The 20,652-nt window shown below is 33.7% G+C and overlaps 3 protein-coding genes across 3 annotated transcripts in view; 2 read left to right on the forward strand and 1 right to left on the reverse strand.

Moving 5' to 3' along the window:
• LOC120346186 (laminin subunit gamma-1-like) overlaps nt 1–3,821 on the forward strand; it is a 28,913-nt gene extending 25,092 nt beyond the window's left edge. The window contains exons 26-28 of the mRNA XM_039415861.2: nt 19–177; nt 265–364; nt 549–3,821. Of these exons, the coding sequence (XP_039271795.2) occupies nt 19–177; nt 265–364; nt 549–808 (519 nt within the window). The 3' untranslated portion in view covers nt 809–3,821. The remainder of the gene's footprint in view (nt 1–18; nt 178–264; nt 365–548) is intronic.
• A 5,775-nt stretch (nt 3,822–9,596) lies between these two features.
• On the forward strand, nt 9,597–14,310 carry LOC120346605 (doublesex and mab-3 related transcription factor 3, truncated-like). The gene is made up of 3 exons (XM_039416367.2): nt 9,597–10,273; nt 10,783–10,927; nt 11,428–14,310. The coding sequence occupies exons 1-3, from the start codon at nt 10,091–10,093 to the stop codon at nt 12,339–12,341; spliced, it is 1,242 nt and encodes a 413-aa protein (XP_039272301.1). The 5' UTR covers nt 9,597–10,090; the 3' UTR covers nt 12,342–14,310.
• Nucleotides 14,311–14,616: 306 nt separating this feature from the next.
• LOC120346606 (uncharacterized) lies at nt 14,617–19,781 on the reverse strand. Its single transcript, XM_078115174.1, has 10 exons — nt 19,609–19,781; nt 19,324–19,495; nt 18,938–19,060; nt 18,741–18,852; nt 18,177–18,383; nt 17,817–17,932; nt 17,140–17,326; nt 15,875–16,051; nt 15,335–15,505; nt 14,617–15,004 (listed from the first exon to the last, which is right to left on the reverse strand). Exons 1-10 carry the CDS (start codon nt 19,779–19,781, stop codon nt 14,757–14,759), a joined length of 1,686 nt encoding a protein of 561 aa, XP_077971300.1. The 3' UTR covers nt 14,617–14,756.
• Between the last annotated feature and the right edge of the window lie 871 nt (nt 19,782–20,652).

Raw genomic sequence — 20,652 nt, forward strand, 5'->3', positions numbered from 1 at the left:
TATGATATGATTGAACAGAGAGCAGCTGAAATTCGTGCTGATGCTGACGATTCGTATGGAACGATCAATGACGTCAGCAACACAGTGAACGACCTCGCAGGCGAAGTCAGAGCTACAAAAGCTGTATTGGACGACGCTGCAGCCAAGACCGACGCGAATGCAGATGCCGTTGACGAGGTTAGGACAGAACAAATAAATAAAAAATATATTTTCCAATTTAGTTTCTTTATCGATAATCAAATATTTCAATTTGAATACTTGCAGGCGACAGCTGATGCCGCAAACGCCAAATCTAAAGCAACCAACGCTGAACAAAAAGTCAACGATGTTTTGGCGAAATTACGTCAACTCCTCTTGGATTTGGGTAAGTTCTTATTATTTTCATTTTTTGGTAAAGAAATGGGCAAAACGCAAGTATCTTAAATAAAAAAAATAGATCTATAAATAGTTTAAATATTTGTTAAATTGTTGTCATTCAGAAAAAAAATTGTTTTAATTGTATTAATTAACAATCATACATTGGTATAATTCTTTTGTGTTTATTTTAGATAATTTGCCCGAATTGAATGAAGACGACATTGCGGAATTAGAAAGAGAGTTGCAATCGTTGATCGATGAGGTCGAAGATGCCGAGGTTCAATCATCTATTGACGCTTTACAAATTGCAGTAGACTCGCAAGCCGCAACATTGGAAAATTACGACCGCGAGATGGAGCTATTGCGTGCCGACGTGGAAAATTTGAGGCAAATCGATGCAACATTACCTGTCGGCTGCTTTTCAGATGAAGCCCCGGTCGAGCAGCCTTGATGAAGTCCTATTTGGGCGCGAACATGTGACTAACCGTATACTTACAAAAGTGCGCCCTTTTGTTCCGAAGGTGTTTTGTCTGGGGTGAGATTTTTCAGGGATTCTAAGAGAGGAACCGCCTCTTTGCCTCTTTCCGCACGCCATTATTGCGTCAGAGTGACGTAATTGGAATTGCGTCATAGACACGCGCGTTTTACCAAATCCGAAGATTATTAACCTTTATTATATTGTAACCTCTAAAAATGAAGCTCTCCGCCAAAACGGCGCAGGCGCTTTGGCAGAATGCAGAATATTTTTCTCAGTCCATTTTATATTTCTAACCAAGTGTGAAGTTGCCTTAGATGTGATGAATTATACTGATATCATGTTTTGTTATTCTGAAAATGCTTTCTTTTAACCAAGAGATAGTTATGTGTTTCATGCTCTTAACTAGAATGGATTAGATTCAAAACATCTTTCGATCAAGCATGGGCAACGACAAGGTTTTATCATTTTCTACTACCAAAGCGTTGTGATGATTAGGAAATGTTTTATGTGATTTCAAATATTAGAAGAATAAACTTGAATTTATTCTAATTTTTAGGACATACTGGTTAGGTTTTACATTGTCATTTAGTTGCCTCCATCCTATTAGTCATTCTGTATTCTTGTTTTATTCAGTTTTGTTTGCCTTTTTCACTTTTGTCGCCCTTCTTGATTATAATATATTATTATTTACCCTTTGTTGTATTGCTCTCACACAATTTTTTTTATCTTTTTGATGTATTTCTTTGCGAATGCCTATCAAGGTAAAGATATGGTTATATTGTAAGACAACAGCTAATTTGATTTCAATAAATTTCGATTTTGGATTATGTTATGGCTTCCCTCTATAAATTGGATTTTGTTTTTGTTTTTGTGTTTTAACCTCATTGCTTAATCAATTTTTATATCGTATTCTACGCCATTTTATCCTTTTCAATAAATATGGTAACTTTTGACATTATGAATTGCTATTATCTATCTTTTATGAACATTTCATTCGGGTATAAGGACAGGACCCACATCGTATCAAACATGTATAAAGTAAGTTTGGTCTTGTTAGGAAATTGTTCCAGCGTTTTAAGATAACGTTAGTGGGCTGAGTTGTTGTCAATTATAAGCCAAGAATGAAGCTATGGTAATGATATTGATGATAGGTAGAATTGTTCGCTATATATGGTTATGTCTTATTCCAACGTTTTCGTGGAGATTTGCTTTCACGAATATTGTATTAGTTAAATTGCCTTTAATATTAATTCAGCTCTAATGCTTCCTGATCTTCTTCAGGTATTTATTGTCACATTTATTCAGCTTTTTTGTTACTTATACTTATCTATATGTATCTTGTTTGTACGTTGAATTTGTCAAAACCGTGTTTGATGGAAGATTAGACAATTTTAGAGTTCCATGCCTTTGTATGTATGACATGTATCTGACGTCATACAAATCTGGGACATCACAACCTCGCATTTATATACCTGTTGTTGGGTATTGAATTTCACTAAAGAATATTTGCAATCTTTTTCGAGTTATTATTCAAATGATGTGTTAAATTTGGCGAGGGCAGAACATTTTCTAACCTAGGCTAAAGCAAAAAATTAAAAAAAATAGTTTCGAAGTGGTCATTTGTCGAAGTATCATACGTCACATCTATGTAGTATCCGATTAAACATGCGAGTGACAATCCGACTGATTCCTTTTGGCGCTGAAGCTGTCTTTGTGTTTTTCCCAACTTTCACGTCATTAGTTAGAAGCGATCGGAGTGTAATAGTAGATATGATTTATGAGATGAAATTTTTTTACCATAATTATTATTATTAATGTTATTGTGTTTTTTGTTCGATGGAAATTGATTGCTGATCATGTTCAAGTTCTCTAAACCCTTTTATAATTTATCAGGTCTGACGTTGCCCATGGGTGTTATGGCGATGTTTACTCGAGATTTGCATCTGGTAATATTCATTTGAAGGTTTTTCTGTTCTGATGAAACAAATACTTAGTAGCTAGAAATGCCACAAAACACATTTGGAAAAGTAACAATAAACTTTTATGTACATTTTTTGAAAACGTTGGACATTAAAGCTTTATGTAAAAGGCTCAGACTTGATGTGATCAGCCGATCAATTTCCACCTTTTCGTGTATATCTTATGTGCGTTATTGATAACCAGAAAATATATTATTGAAAGGCCTTTGAATGCAGCATGTCGCGAGAGACGAATCCTTTAATTTTTGTGTTGTCCTTGTATGATTGTAGTTAATATTGTTGTTAATATAATCTTTTCTAATCAGAATATGTTGCATTATCAAGCATGGTCCAACGATACATCTGGTTCATGCTTGGTGACAATTTACTTCACAAGTTGCAAGATGGTTTACCTAGAAACGAGAGCATAAAATAATAAATTTGAATAATTAGTTTAAAAATTGTTGTCACCTCAAGGCTTTTCCCATTAAAAATTGCATAATTTAGGCTGAATTTGAATATATTTTTTAAAAATGACGAACAAAACAGGTCCTTTTTGTCGATCCACCCATCTAAATCAATTCCTGATATTTTTCCATTATCGACTTACTTCAGCTGATGGCAACATATTCTGATTGGATCTTTTTTCATAATATTACGTATCATAAGAAATATCGCATTTTACACATTTTGTTGTTTACTTTTGATGTTTGATCGTGTTGTGTTTTTATCAAGATAGTGCCACTCTTCTTTTCTTATATTTTACTGTTTTTTTTTCTAATTCAGCATAAAGTGTCCTTGGGATGTTGGGATTTTATTTTATATATTATTAGTATTATTAAATCCATTCTCACGTTAATGAATAGGGTGATACGTCTTGTATCTTACTTAGAATATTAATGTTCAATCTGTCAAGTGTATTCCTCATATTTTACATACTCGGAAAAATTCTTAATATTAACTATTTTTTAATCTGTAATACCGAACAAACTTTTGACCCATTACCTTAAAATATATATAACCAAATATTGCTGTGTGCTTTTATTGTTTAGGTGCAGCAGAAAATCAGAAATAGTATAGAAATGACAAATCGCTGTCCCGGTTTTCACAAAGTGAACTACCATGTATTTTTGTGGTGGCCTATCAAGTCACCAGTTAATTAAAAAACACTAACATTACAGTGCAAAAATTGATAATAAAATCGGCCATAATTTTATCTCACTATGAGTAAATCAATATAATATGTATGTATGTACCTGATAGCAAACAATGTCGCTATAAAGTTTATGACTTAAACAATTGATTTGTCTATTTCGCAGCGGTTCCATTGCGAGTATCACGAGCCAAGGGGCCGCAGAATGTTTTCGTGTGTACTAAAACTAGATGCTACTATGCAGATTATTCTTTTTTCACAAACAATGTCACAACGAAATTTCATATCAACGACTACAGTAATTGGAAATAGCAGCCAGGCACGATGGTAGTGACTTCAATGCCATTGAGAACCGATCGAAAAATAAAATTCAGAGTGGGATTCCCTCCCAAACTCTTTTTAAAACCAGGAAAAGATTTGCCGTAGCATTATAAACTTTTTCGGCAATTCATATGCATGCGAATCCTTGTTTTCGCGAAATCGAGTACCAGAAATCCAGTCAATTCTGACACAAGTCGCATGTGTAAAGCTCAAAGCTACACAATACCGACCAAAAATAGGAATTGCGAAAACGATGCAACAACAAGTTTCTCTCTCTTGAAGACATTGTTCAAATATCTATGACTCAGTCTTCTATTCCATTATAAAAATATAAATTTTTGACCAACTAAAAATAACTGAAATCAAATATTTGAGGATAACAGCAGTAGTAACAGTTCTAACGAGTTTTGTAGATTAGCAAGCAGGTTGCGTCAAAGCAATGCACGAGATGCTTCAAAACTAGGCTCACCTAGTGTGTAACTAGTTGCTTGCTTATCCCCCTTGGAAATGTTGTGATTGTGGATAGGGATTTGTTTAAAAAGAATTGTTTTAAATCAAGTTTTTTTTTTGCCTGTATTGTTCAAAATGGCTGTACTATTTGATTTTTTTGAATTAAATATGTTCAAGGAAAATGAATGTAAAAACTTTCCAAGCGCTTCTTATTTGCAATAAATCCTTCGAAACGCCACAAATATCGATAAAGGCCCATACACACCTTCTCAAGATGTAGTTCAGTGCGACACCAAACGTGGTTGGCACAGTAAGACGTAACCTATAAGCCATTACGTGAACGACCCTGCGACGAAACCACCTCGCGAAAATGGAAATGTGATCTAATAAATGAGTTTGTATAACTCTGAAAAACTCACTTCTCCTTAGTAACAAAGTATGCTAAGCATAACTCAACCGAACAGTATTAACCGTAATAATGCCTTTATTTTATTAGAAAAATATCAATACATAAACTCGAAATCCTTATTATGGCGTCATAACTCATAACAGATTAGTTGTAGCGTCTTTTCATCATATAGGGACTGTTACAATTAGCTTAGGCTAGCGCTTTTCATCTTTTAAATCAGTAGATTGCTACCGATGTAAGCTTATTCTTCATTATCGTAAGACACTCGTTTTGCGGAAGGCTGCCCTTGATCCAATTAATTTTGTTGTAGGCTCGTGAGCTAAGTTTCATGATTTTTCTCACTCAAAACGTCTCTCTGGTATCTCGGATAAACATACATTCCGGTTGAAATCTTTTGACTTTCGTGTAGATACCACCGTGGCGATAAATGTACGCAATAGAAATAAAAGTGAAAACAAAAAATTTTACTTACATTTTTGAAATTATAATTTCGGCAGCGTATGCAGCTGCCAGAACGCAACGTTTTGGCGTAATTTCGCAGCGATGCGAGGGGTATTTCAATAAAAAATACAAAAAATACAGAAAAATATTGATTTAAAACAAGCCCTTGTTTTAAAACACGATGTTTTTTTTTAGAAATGATAAAAAACAAAACCCTAATTGTGGAGCTGCACGTGTTGAGAAGGAATAAATAGTTAGCAAAGATTTAAAGATTTAAACGTGACGGCAAGTCGATAGCATATGAATATGAACTATATATTTTAATAATAAATAAAACTGCAGTAATTGAGCGAAAATTTCGCATCTCTCAATACCGAATATTTGTATACGATACGATATGGTTCATATTATCATACTGAAGAAATAAGCGAATATAATAGATATTTATTAAAAGCAACTTGTGCAAGGCCTTTTTGACGTATGTCAATTATGAAATCAGTATTATACTCAAAGAAGATCACCATAATATTTTGTTGTTTAATCTAGAGTGTACGGTTAATAAACAGTTCAACCTGTAACTGTCATGTTTTGCATTTATCTCGGTAAGTTTTTCTCATTTGAAAGAAATAAAATCATAATTAAATATTCCAATCACTAACGCCTGAAAATAATAATTTATATACTCTTATCGTTTACGAAATTTCTCTGAATTTCTCACTTCGTTATGTCTAACTTCTGTTACCAAAGAATTCTTCTAACTATAGCTCTTTTCCAGCTGTGTAGATTTGTATGGGTCCAAGCAAGGAGTTGATCCAATTTTAATTCCATCAATAGAGCATTATACTCTTTACAAGCTTTTTCTGATAGGATATTTGAGTGATATCGAACGAATTGTGATTAAAATCTGTGCTCAGATGCAGTCAGTCACCATTTTATATAATTTTTATACGCCATTTATTTCTTTCTCCTGAAGAATTGCATGTTATTCCGAGCCCGTGAGTGTTATATTCAAACTGTGTAACTGCTTTCTAATGGCAAATTAAAAATGATTGATTTCTGTTTATGGAGGTCAAGAGGTCAAACAGAATTAATCTGTATCTATCGTTTCTTATCTTTCTATGAAAACACATTAACTACAGAAGCATGTGAACTTTCAATTTTGAGGTCGAAATTATTGTGCTAATAAGAGATAATGAATGAGAAAGTTGATTTGTATTTTTTGCCTAAATATATATATTATGAACCATCAGGCGATGGTCGGTGGCTGTCTACTGAAACAAAATATTAGCCTTAGAAAAGTTCTTTACTGCGTGATTTGATCAATTTTTAGCTATTTTTTTAGCTTTGAGTGAAAAGCTAAGGCTTCTCCAAATATAAAAAATAAAGATATGTTGTAATTGGTAATGATTGGTGTTGAATTTCACTTGCTCGAAACAAATTTAATTTACAAATTAAACAACAGTTAACTACAATTCTAAAATGATGGAAGTTAATTTATATATCGTTTAAGCGAAAATCATTCAAAGTCAAATTTCAGGAAGCTATCTATTTCGAGATTGCGGCGCTCAAGTTTAACTATAAATTCCGAACGCTGTGTTCCCAATCTAAAATAGGTCGAGTGTGATGTAAACAAACGTATAGAACGAATTTGAATGTTGGTGTTAGAGTAATCGTAATTCATTTTCTAGCATCAGCATAAGAAGATTGTCCTACGTATTTCTTTTTTATGTCCATGCAGGAAATTCAAGTAAGGACTGAAATCAGTAATATCGGGATACATGTCGCACATATACTGCGAATAAAGCAACGCATGTCCAGATCTTCAATGTTATTAATTGTTTCTCAAAAATAAGACTTATTTCTGACATATGAAGTCAGCATAATAGTTTTTTTTTACTGGTATCCTCAAAGCTCAATATTTGAAATCAATTTCAACTCATCTTTGTTCACTTGTTGCAAAGTATAATAATATTAAGTTGTATCTATAAAGGTTTGCATTCATTAAATATTGAAAACTGAGGAAATGTCCATATTATATTTTTCTTTAGTGTATATCAGCATGCTCTAGTCGAAATAGAAATTAAAAAATAAATTTTCCGTATCCCCGACGCTCCAAGTGCGCCAATTCTGATATTGAAGAACAAACATAGCATTCACTTACATCAATGGGAGCAGATACGGACGCAAAGGGAGCCTTTGTATCAGCCCTCGTTGATAGAGAGTAATTCATGAAAAAAGTAAAAAATATCGGTGACTCGTTCAAAACCGCAATGCAAACAAAATCCAATTAGTACAAGGTAAGAAAATCCAGTTTAAACAACCGATACAGAAGAGTAAATATAAAAAAAATTGATTGAATGCTTTCGAATTTTATTAACGATCACCAGGTTTTGTAAATGTACCGCCCCAAAATAGAATTTGCCCAATTCAAAATCATGGTCATAATATTAATCAATCCTGCATTTTGCACTGTATTTTGCATTGGAAACACTGGCAAAGTCACCAGTATTATATGTCTTTCAGTAACTATCAGTTCTTTACATATACACAACAATTTACAATTATTTGCTACTGGTAGAAATAAAATTAATATTTTCAGCATACTCATCAATATCTCAATATTTGCAACTGGTACGAATGCAACAAGCAGAAATAATAATAAAATCGTATATTTTCACGTCATTATAAAAATTACAATATACAACGCCAAGTGTGGTTTTGCCACATAGTATACACCACGAATGTTTTCCGTTTACAAATACGACTAAGTGCAAAGCGTGTAGGTGAGTTTAAAAATATAGCGAAATATGTCGAGAAATGTGTGACATTTTTCATACAGGCGGATGGAACAAACAACTTCGACCCTAACGACCCTTATACGCTCCAGAATTTTGCAGTTCAATGACGAATTTTGAAGATTTCAACCGATAAATTTAACTAAACATAATACATTTTAAAATAACTGGATAATATATCAAAACCACAAACTGGAAACTTCAAAATACTTCATTAATCTCATTAATTACAAATATAAGAGATTCCAGGTATAAGTACATATATCCGTGATACAGAGTTAAGTAGCATACACAGGAAGGGTAGCTGCCGATCAAGTGTTCTTGAAAATTATGCCTCACTTACTTTCGTCTTATGATGCCAGATGTTAGATGAGGACAACTTTATTTGTGTGTTTCATATTTTTGATTTATCTAATATATCTAAACACGAAAACAATGGGAAAGCTCGACGATTAATTTTGAATCACTTACAAAAAGTAAATACGAGTAACAAGTAAAGATTTTTTATGATACGTTGGTAGTGTAAAAATCCTGTTTAATCTGAAAACGAATTGCAATATGAGTCTCGTTCTGCTATTCATTTTAGACAAAATACCTCGACTGTTGTGAACTATTAGACGTAACGGTTACAAACAATAAGCAATATGACGCTATGTTTTGACGTTTCAGCAAAAATGTAACGGATACTTTACTCAGGGGAGCTCACTCAATTCTTTGCATGATTAGTTTGAATGTTGTTTAATTCACCAAATACAAAATATGAAATGAAAGACAAAACGGAACTAAAGTGATCTGTTTGTTCTTCTGTTAAATAACATTGTTTTATTCATCCAGACTTTTAATAAATAAAGTAATGATAAATATCCACGCAAAACAATCCAGTTTTCATATGTTTTCATCAGAATCCGTATAAAGTATTAATTTTTAATCATTGCCACATTTACTGCTTGCATGAATTTATTGGAAATTTGTACATAATGTGCAATGTAGCGAATATTAACATTTAACAATAGCGTCATAATATTGAAGTGATTGTTGGCCTTAGAACAGACCTAATTGTAGTTTCAAAATCTAAATCTTTATATTCGGAAAATTTGATATTTTTGAGAAGTTGTGCCAAATAATATTGGATTGATTGGTATACTTGGATGCGAAAGTTCACCTTATTTTGCACTATAGCTTATTCAATATCAGCGTAAAGTACAGCTGAATTTTTGGAATGAGATCTATTGATAATGTTAGCGCAAGTCAGATCCTTGTTTCAATCTCATTCGTAACCGGACAAAGTGACATTACCTACCGACTGGATAAAGACCAATGGGTCAATTTTGTACTAAAGTAATAATTAAAATTCCAACAATTCGTTTTAAGTCAACTTATTTCAGTTTTTCGCAATTCAATTCCGCTACGAACGCTCCGTTTTGCTTTACAAAATTTTCTAAATTGAGTATCCAAAATATCAATATGGCAGAACTGGAGAGCTTCAGAAGTAGGCTACGCCATTTTCTTGACTGCTCTGGCATTTTTTCTTTTAAATTTGAATACATCTTTATTTATTCTGTGCGTGTGTAATAAAATTCTGGAATATAAAAGTTGCCCTCAAACCATTTTTAAGTATTCAAATGAATGCTTGAGATGTAATGATTCGTTGGCATGCGAGAAAATAATGGTGTTTAAAATATAAAGTGTCCGCATATTCATCATAAGTATTAGTCAAATGAAACCATTATGAATGATGTTGTACCGTATCCAGTGACTGAGAAGGGGGCAAGAAAACCAAAATGTGCGAGGTGCAGAAACCATGGTGTAATCGCATGGCTTAAGGGTCATAAGAGACATTGTCCATACAAAGAATGCTCTTGTGCTAAATGTGGACTCATTGTAGAAAGACAAAGAGTTATGGCGGCACAGGTAAAGTACTGTATTAAAAATAGTTGACATGTTAACCATCAGTGGTGGGATTCAAATTTTTTGTCAGCCGGTTCTTTCACAAAAGTCATATTTTCAGCCGGTTCTGTTACAAACAGAACATTGACAGTAACCAATAATGCTAACCGTCTCATAAAATTGCGCGAGACGGTTCTATAGAACTGGTGCGAACCGGCTGAATCCCACCCCTGATGTTAACTCGATTTCAATGCAGATGATTAATTTTGCTGATAAATGAAACAGTTAAGCTTCAAATGCTTGGATTTTACAACATTTTCTCTATACAATGTGTCGCAGAATTGTGTTCTATTTACCTAAAGATCTTTGTTGTTACTGAATTCGAAATCAAAAGTTTATTAGCCTACTTAGAAGCTCGTTTAAACATATATATGTGCTTACTTAAAACTCAAAAACGCCACCAGAAACTCCGCCTCAACCAATTGTGGCGTATGCAAAGTCGTCTGATTTTATTCTTACACTCTACGTTCCAGGTGGCCCTTAAACGACAACAGGCGGCTGAAGATGCGATAGCTTTGGGACTTCGACTTTCAACATCATCTCCTGCCGATGAAAAACTTGGGTTTTTGCCGCCAGGGCCAATTATTATGTCTGAGAAGAAAGATATAATGGGATCAGGTGAAAAAATTTGTTAATCTAACGATTCCTAACAAAAAACTTCAAATGTATTTAGACAAATGTTTGTTCGCATTTTGCGAATAATTTTCAATTTTGAAGATACTAAATACTTGTATTTCTTTAGGAAGAATAACTACTCTTAATATTCATAATGTTGAAATGATGTTTGTCTTTTGTACAAAAAATAGTGAAGATTGTTATGTGTGTATTAAATTCATTTCATATTGTTCTAGTTTTTCATATTTTCAAGATGCGCAATTCTGGGTTATGAACTGTTTATCATGAATGTAACAGATTTGAAATTGTGCCAAATTTTACGTTGTTATCCCAAATAAATTATTATAGTATACATTTAACATTTATAAATATCATAAGAATGTTGTATTTGGCCATTATATGGCCGCTTAAAGTCGTAAAATCAATGTTTAATTATGCATCAAACTTGATATATGCATAAATTATGTTAGATAAATTATTGTATACTATCCCCATTAATTAAGGCGACAGTAGTGAAGAAGAAAAGTGGGAGATTACTACAAAAAGAAATTCACCTAGAGAATGTGACAAACCACATACGACTATGAGTGTTGCGGATAATCCACGCAAACGAAAGCGATCCGAAATAGCATGTGACAAGAAATGTGACAACAAACTTGATGTGACCAATTCAATTGCTTACTCGTTTAGGCCTGGTAAACTTTCACCTATACAAATATTAAAACGTCTTTTCAAGATGGAATCTGAAACGGTTTTGGAACTCGTGTTACAAGGATGTGAAGGAGACTTGGTCAAAGCAATCGAACATTTTCTTTCCGTACCCGAATGTATCAAACAAAATGAGAACCACACTGGAAAAGGAACCGCTAATAAGGTATCTTATAGCAAAGAATCATTTTCCCCAAGCACTAGAGGCCCGTTGTTGGTTTCACATTCTTCAGTTGCAGAAGACGAAATATCAGTTTCTAAAACTGTTCCATCCAAATCAGTGAATTCATCGCCAGTAAACAACTACCGCGATACTTTATTCTGTCCTTGGAATTATTCAAAAATTCCAAAACCTTCTATTGAAGAAATAAGATTGGGGTTCGAGGAGTCGTTGAAAAAGATACGGAGTAAAAGCCCGGATTCGTTATCGTGTGATCTTCAAACGGGGATGGAGCTACCTAAACAATATTTACCTTATTTACAACAAGACGTAAACAATACTAATTTGAACCCATTTAAATTGAATGGCAATGCCATGCAAAACCAGATTTTAAACATTGGTCGGGACCCTGTTCTAGGCAGTTATAGGAACTTATTTCCACCAGCTCACAGCATTCGATCCAGTATACCCCTTCGATTTAATCAGGCTTTCCTTGAGAATGAAATAAATCGTTCAAACTGCGTTAGACATCTCTCAAGCTTCTATTAGATATATATATTTTATCAATGAAAGATTCGTTTTGTAGACGCTTGAAATATGAAGGCATATAGAGGCAACATGATGTATAAACGCCGCATTTATTCCGCGCTAAAATGACTCATTTTATCAATATATAATTGCAATGAGATGTTCAAAAATGTTGGATGTTTGAGATAAGCAAGCTATTGCTTCTCCTATGTCAACCAATAACTAACAACTGACTTATATTATATATCGCAAAAATGAACGTATATTCATCTCCTACGAATACTTGTAGTTACTTGCAACTCTTCGATCATATTTCACGTTATCATATTTAATCTTGCTCAAAAAGAGAAATAACACTGCTAATTTTGTTTATCAACTAACCCACTGTTTCCCAACCTTTTTCAGTTCGCGACCCACTATGAGATAATGATATATAAAAAAAAAGAAACAATTGATCCCAATGAAATATATTAATAATGCGGAAAACACATTGTGCTTTTGGCTCAAAGTCATTTCTTGCCCTAATGAAACCACATTTTGTGGCTTACAGCCTTACAAGAACCAAACGAAGTTAGGACGTTAAAATAAAGTATATTAACCCTGTTTAGTCAGTACTTGAAATGCAACTCATCGGACATAAGATTATCAACTATTGTCTACACGAATTCAACAAATTACTAATCTGCCTAATAGCCTACCAGGTATAGACCCTACCTACAGTACTGAAATTATTAGCGAGACACAAAGCATAATTCTGATTGTTACATGTTTCATAATTGTTACGTAATGATAATGCCACAGTTTCTCGATCTAATGGAGAACTTGAATGTAAAATTCTGAAATACTTCATGACCCATCTTGAATAGCTCCGAGACCCACTGTTTGGGAAGCAATTAGCTACAATATTGGCGAATCAACAAATTGTCTGATCATTATTATTTGCAAGTAATTATATACTGAGTAACTACTGATTTGTTTACGCCAGTGTTGTGGACTCTTACAGGAAGGCAATGTAATTTTGATGGTGCACTTGCGTTGTTCAATATTTCAGAGTGTTAGATTAACAGCTCTGTATAATAGAACAGTTTACATTTTTGTGAAAACAAGTTGCTGTGGATTTCAGAATCGGATGTTATTTATCAATTATAATGCGATTAATATGTTTTGTATTTTGATGTACTAGCTTTATATCAGACTCTTTACTGAGCCTGTGAGTTTGCCATGGACCTCGATCTCATTCCAAATAAATGAGATGTTTATTGTGTTGAATTTCCGAAATGCGAATATTTTTGGGATTAATAACAAAACGAAATATCACCAGATAAATCATAAGCCCCAAACATCTGGATTAAATGATATTTTAAATGTCATCTGTCGTTGTCATTGGCATATTTGCCTTTATGTAACTATTTATTTTTGGCGTAAAATTAATGAAATGTATAATGATCGAGATTGTATTATTTTTTTAGTAGCAACCACACATACAATTTATAATTCTAAACGAGTCGTTAAATTGTATAATCGAACATCTACTATAGTGCGGTGCCACTTTCCACTGTCATATTTTGGGTAGTCTGTCGTGGCCCATCACGTGCTTTCATCATTTGTATTTGCATTTTTTGTAAATTTGTACTATTCTCGCCAATTTAATCTTGATCAAATGAAAAATACCATATATGGTGCCACTTCTATATAATTTCCGTTTTGATATAATATCAATACAATCAGCACAATATTTTTTTAAGTGCTCATTTCAATGTTCCGCAATCGTATCGTCAAAAACCGGAAAGATCAATTAGGCGTTCACAATGAAAATACCACCTAAGCGACCTTATGCACTCAGCGGTTTGACACTTCTGAATGAGTTCAATATGATTTTGATCATTGTGTTCTAAATAACTATTACTAAATAAAGAAAAGTAATGCAGCAATACCTGGCATTAAAGAAAGTGTTACTAAAAATAGCTATTTCAATTTTTCGAAGTTTCATATATTCAATATATCTATACTAATACTCAATATCAAGTATGCTTTATTGACGAAAAAATAAAAATAGTTCGGATAACTTTCAATTTTAAGAAAAAAGTATTTGTAGTAAGGTTCAAAATTTAATTATTTTGTAATGAGAAAAAATGTAAATACTTATAACAGAGGTTCTGAAATCTGATATTTTTTTCTGAATAAATACTAATTAATACTAATTTAGAAAACCAGACAAGATGACAAATTTCTCAAATCCGAACCAGATTCGGCAAATTATATAGCATAGTTCAATGTTTAATGCATCTTTTCCGTGTGCGTTACAGTTCTGTATGGTCCGACTTTTCCTTATTATTAGTTTCTGTAGACAAAATATAAGTAAATAGTATAAAAAACAATAATCGCAAATATCTAAAGTTTTTTGAACCAAATGTGAAGTACACGCATCAATAAACACTATTTTGTATTAAAGATTGTACTTTTCTTTCTCTTTGGTGCTTTAGCGTCTATGATAGCAGTTGCCGAAGCATAAGGTCCAACTGTCAAGTCAAATTCAATTTCTGGTCCTGTTTTGACCCCGTCTTCCACGTCATACACGTCGTAATTGAGTAATTTTTCAGTTAACAAAGCTCTGTATGGTTTATTAGCAGTAATTGATACCGTTCCGTTATTGTAAGTAACGATTCTTGCTGTAATATGAAAATAAAAGAATTATTTCATTAGTTCCCTACGTCTAAGTTTGTGAGATGATTATATGAATTTTATTGATATTTTTCATTGTTTACTTTTTGTATATGGAAATCGAAAAGCAACGTACGCATATGATGATGTCAATTATATACTGCTGTCATTACAAATTGACAATCTACCCAAGCATTGTGAATGCATGTGAGTCGCGGATTTTGAAATTGCTTCTCCTGTTAAATTAATCATCTGCATCAACCTGTAGATCAGTCCTATTTATAATATATTATGGACAACCGAGAGTACCAGCTACCGAGTTGGAGATTCCTTCCCCTCATCATTGACCTTACATTTTTGTATATCCCATAAGTCAATCCCCCGCAGGCTAAAGCTTCTTTCGCAAACTTTTGGGGAGAAGTTTGTGACAGCCACAACTACTCGAAGCTTGGATTTGACGCTTTTGAAAGCGGAGATATAGCAGTCATCCGTATTTTTCCATTGTTTTCGAATTGGATAGGTTTCTGAAAATTTGATCAAGTGATTATTTTCTACAAAATGCAAAGATGGAAGGATGATTTATAAGTCAAGTAGTGAGAGACCATTACAATAATGATAGGGGGTTTCTGAAATAATGATAAAAACCATAAAGTGCATAGAATAGCAATAAATAGAAATATTTAATTATGCAACATCGACATTAAACTAGAAGTGTACTACATAATAAGTTAAAACAGTATGTAGTTTGTGGCTGTGAAATTTCAATGTTCACGCAGAGATGACTAAAAGAGTGAATGGGACCTCAATATTTGAATAACTGGTGGTTATTGTGCTATAATATTTTTTTACATATAATTTTATAGAAAGATTAATTGTAAGATAGAATGCTTCACCATTAGTCAGGTATGGAAGTAATGATTCAAACGCAGCTAAAATTTGCTTCGGTCTTTCATCACGATCTATCAATCCGTCGCAAGTTCGTTCCCACCATTGATCAGCACCCTGATTGTAAACAACCCAAGGAAGTCCATGGGATAACTGAATTGTCAGACCAGCCAACATACGCACGGCTACGAAAAAAATAGAAATATATTTAAATCTAAAACAAACCAGAAATTATTGTGTTGAACAAAATTGACACTAGATTTTGAATTGATTAAAATAATTGAAATATATTTAAATCTAAAACAAAGCAGAAATTATTGTGTTGAACAAAATTGACACCAAATTTTGAATTGATTACAGTATTTAGTTTTCAATTGCTTGCATATAAGTTGCAACATCGAAGCTGAGAAATTACATCGCTGTAACTGGATATCTTAAAAGTAAACAGAGTTGATTGCCAAGTATCTCAATTATCTACTCGGTTCGACCTATGACTTCTACAGATTCTCTCTAGCTCATTCATGTACCACCACAGTAAAATCATGTAAATAACGAACGTGACATTAACATTCAATCAAAAAGTTGAAGGCGTGGGGGAATTTATAGAAATAATGTTATTGTATATTTTTACACGGGTACATATGTGTTAATTAGTTCAATGTTACATTTGTGAATCATCAATATTGATACTACATGTCAAGTTTTATTCATTGTCTAGAATTGGGCAAAGATGTTTCACCCATACTTGAATGGTTATGTGAAACTTAATATATATATATATTCTGAAATATTCTTGCTTATCCGGAAACTAAGCACTTGACTGGTAACTCATTTGGGCAATATTATGTTTTAGATTTTGACAAATGATACAATATTTTGAAACATGCAACTCAAAGTTGATGACTTCATGTAAAACAATCGAATATTGAGGTTGAACTTGCGTTTTGCAATGAACCAGAAAACAAATTTCCGAACTTTTTCAATCTATTGTTATCACAAAACACACAAAACGATATTCAAATGACAATTGCATTAAATTAATGCAACTAAAAATATCAAACCATTTCCCCTGCCCAAATAAAATATTACCTAAAATTATTAGACTTTTTATGACTGATTAGGAGTATGACTATTAGTTAAGTAATTGACAGTTACAATCGACAATCGACATTTAAATTAGGTTAGGTTATTAGACCACTTCGTAAAACCCAATTGTGCCGTCATTTCGACACCGCTAAAATTTCCAGTGGGCTAAGATATCGCATATACCTACCATACCATGGAGTCTGAGCCAGGCAATCTTTTAAAATCATGTGACCAGTTCTTTGATATTTATCGTCATAACATTTATAAATATTTCCATTAAATCGCATTCCATCTACTTCGATATCATTTGTACCGTTGTAGAAAAATTCAGTAACTACTACACGTTTAGGTTCCCAGTCTGCTGGTAAAATGTTCTGAAAAAATGGAAAATAAGGATGGATTGCAATTAGTATTTGAGATAAGGTCTTAAGAGTCGTTTGGCTAAATTGTTGTTGTTGTCGTTTTCAGTACTTGGAGATGGTTGTGGCTGCTGGAAGGTTATTACATTTATTTTGCAAGTTTCCTTGGGTCTTATGGGGCTCAATATTTTACACAAAACCTATGTAAATTGGGATACCTAATGGCTATTTTGATTGAAAGTTCTTAAACAAATTTTAGTGTAAGACGCATTGCTTAGACTCGGTACTACCCATTGGACCTTCGTGGGAGTATATATGAGCGTTGCTCTCTTGTTATATACAGATTAATATTCTTATTCTTATTCGAGTCAATTCACGAATTAGTTACAATGGAAAAAAACTCGATTCCGAACTTCTGTTTATCCGGAATCTAGGTGGCGCAAAAATTATACTAATCTTGCATCAGAACTTGGATGTTGTCTGAAATATCACGAATGTTTAATACTTGTATATCATCTCTCAATTTTTCCGCCATATGTTGAACGTCAAGCAAAGATCCACCGTTGTCAGGGATGTGGGTTGTAATTGCATGTAACTTGTCGTATGCCTCCTTGTCTTCGGCTGTTTGTTAGATATATATATAGACAAAATTATTATTCAATGTTTCATAAGAATATGTATATATATGTGACTGATTGGCCAACATATAATTTCATTTCGCTTCTATGCTGGAGGTACGGTATCAACTCCAGTGATATTGGTCGTATGCATCTACAAGTGTTTCAACGTATGAGAGTTGAAATTTCAATAGAGATTGTAGGGTTACTTTGTTGTAGTGAGTGGTACATAAATAAAAATAGCATACCCAACTTTTTCAAATATGGACGAAGCTGTCCTGGGTAGTCCACTCCTGGACACATTATTTTGACTTTATCTTCAGTTAGCCCGCGTGCATCTAATTCTTCTCGAGTTTTCTTTACTAAATAAGTGTATTGCTCCGGTGCTACATACAATTCCTCTTTACTGGCAATAGCAGGGCGATCGATCATTTCTATATATGGCAAGCTTGTACCTTAAAATAACACGATCTTGAAATGCTGATTACCATTGTTTAGAAATGATTTTAAAATCACCGACTGCGGCAAGAACTAACAATGAGGCTGTTGGCTATATATTCTGAATGCAGCGTGTTCGGCAACTTCCCTTTTTGGTTTGAATTGATGCTCGCACTTACCGGTTGCCAGTCAGCTACATCTTACATAGCGTGAGGTGGTTGCATGGTAAATCGTAATCGAGAATTTTGGCACGGAGAATCAAATTTGGGCAGTCTGTAGTTATTAATTAGTCAATACATACGTAGCCTTTTCCCGATGATATTAATTTTAGATCATTACATTTCATTTGCAGAAGCTATATAGATTGGTCGTACCAAATGATGTGGAAATGTTAACAGAAGACGCAAAAAACTTGGCAAGATCATCTCTTCTGTCCCAATCCAAAGTATTGTAGTAATAAACACTTTCATCGTATTCCTTCCCTTCCTGAAACAAAGAAATATTGATTAGCTAATTTTACTCGTATTTGTATAGAAGTTATAACTTACTGCGTAATTGTTGATATACTCACCTCTTCGGCTTTTTTCTTTGCTCTGTATTCCTTTTGTTGGTAAGCCAGGGAGTATGCTTCAGGCACGCCAAGAAATTTTCCGATGACTTGTATTGATGCATTTCTATGGATTTCACTGGTTTCCTACGTTTGAATAGAAAGGATTTACAAGAAAAAAAAGACCATGACGTCTGCACACCCCGGCAGAACTTTGTATTTCTAATTCAGTATTGATTCCAACATTTCTATTTATCACCAATACTACCAAACCGCATGTGATATTTATCGATGAAACCCTCACAACAAGCGCAATTCAATTTGTAACAGAAAGAATCGCCAAAGCAATGTCAGCTTCCATTTCCAAAGAAAAACAGAAAGAGCCTGCTTTTAATTTAATATTCATTTACCCTCATCGTAGTTTTTTTATCTTGCAAATTTCTGTAGATGGATTTCACCCACATGTCCATACGTTCGTCGTCTGCTTCCCAAGGAGCCGGGGCCGACGACGAAACTTCCCATAACGTTGGCCAATGGCCGGTGTTGAAAACTGGACCCAGGCTTTTGATAATTTTCTTGTATCTGATAATTTAAGTTTGAAAAATTGTTAACCAACTTTAAAATTGAATAATACTTTGAAACACCAAATATTTACAAATATATGACAAATACATTTAATTCAGAAGTTAACTAACCGTTTTGGCCCCCAGTCCCAAAATTTAACTCCAAACCGGATCGGCCATTGGTCATCTACATCATTGATGTCAACTTCATAGAAAGTATCGGATTCTACATTTTCTTCGCATTCGCCAAAGTGTGAAGTTAACACAATCAGGACAAAAATGACAAAACAAACTCTTCTCAACATTTCGCCCAACAAAAGTTAGAATATACTTAACAGTTATTTTCCTATAGAAGATCGCATACACGATTATACTACCCACACGCGCAGTTACCGCAATATTTTGCTTTATTTTAATGGATTGAAGCCGAAAATATAACTCGACGTTTTTTTTTATGAAATATTGTGTGTTTATATATAATAATTCATCGTAACCAGCGCACATGAAAGAATGTGCAAGTATTCGCTCAGATACAATTATAGCATTATAAATCGCCCTGAAGAACTAGCCTACTTGTACTTCTTACGACGTACAGGCCTCACTTACAATTATACTGATTTTCATAAATGTGTTGGCAGTGATGTAGTGAAAACCTCTCGAAACACGTGTCCATACAGTGGGAAAGTAACAGCTTGGCAGAAAGATAACTCCATTACGTCACGATCATACATACGCTAGCTTGTAACTTCTTTATTTATTTTGTGAACTGCGTTTAGTGGTTGGTAAACGTTGCTGACGGTGCTTAGTGAAACGCATATGAAGGTGAAACTACATTGAAGTGTGTTACTACTTCACAAAATTAACCGTACATTTGAACCCATACATTTGCACCCGTATATCCGCGGGTTAAATCTATATGAGGGTTCTAAAATCCGTGGGTTAGAGTAAGTATGGGTTCAAATATCCGTAAAAATAAAAAAAAATTCCATGGGTGCAATAGTATGCAGGTGCAATTGTCGTGGGTTCAAATGTACGTGGGTTCAAATGTAAGGGAACCGTTTGTTTCGAATGAAAGCCGTCATGTTACCTGTCCGGTGTTATGTTGGTCGGCTTCACTTTGTCCCCGGGTCAAACGTTATTGACTTTCTTCATACACTCGTCGATTATCACTGCATT

This window comes from Styela clava, chromosome 8 (assembly GCF_964204865.1).
Source record: "Styela clava chromosome 8, kaStyClav1.hap1.2, whole genome shotgun sequence".
In the NCBI taxonomy this organism is placed as follows: domain Eukaryota; kingdom Metazoa; phylum Chordata; class Ascidiacea; order Stolidobranchia; family Styelidae; genus Styela; species Styela clava.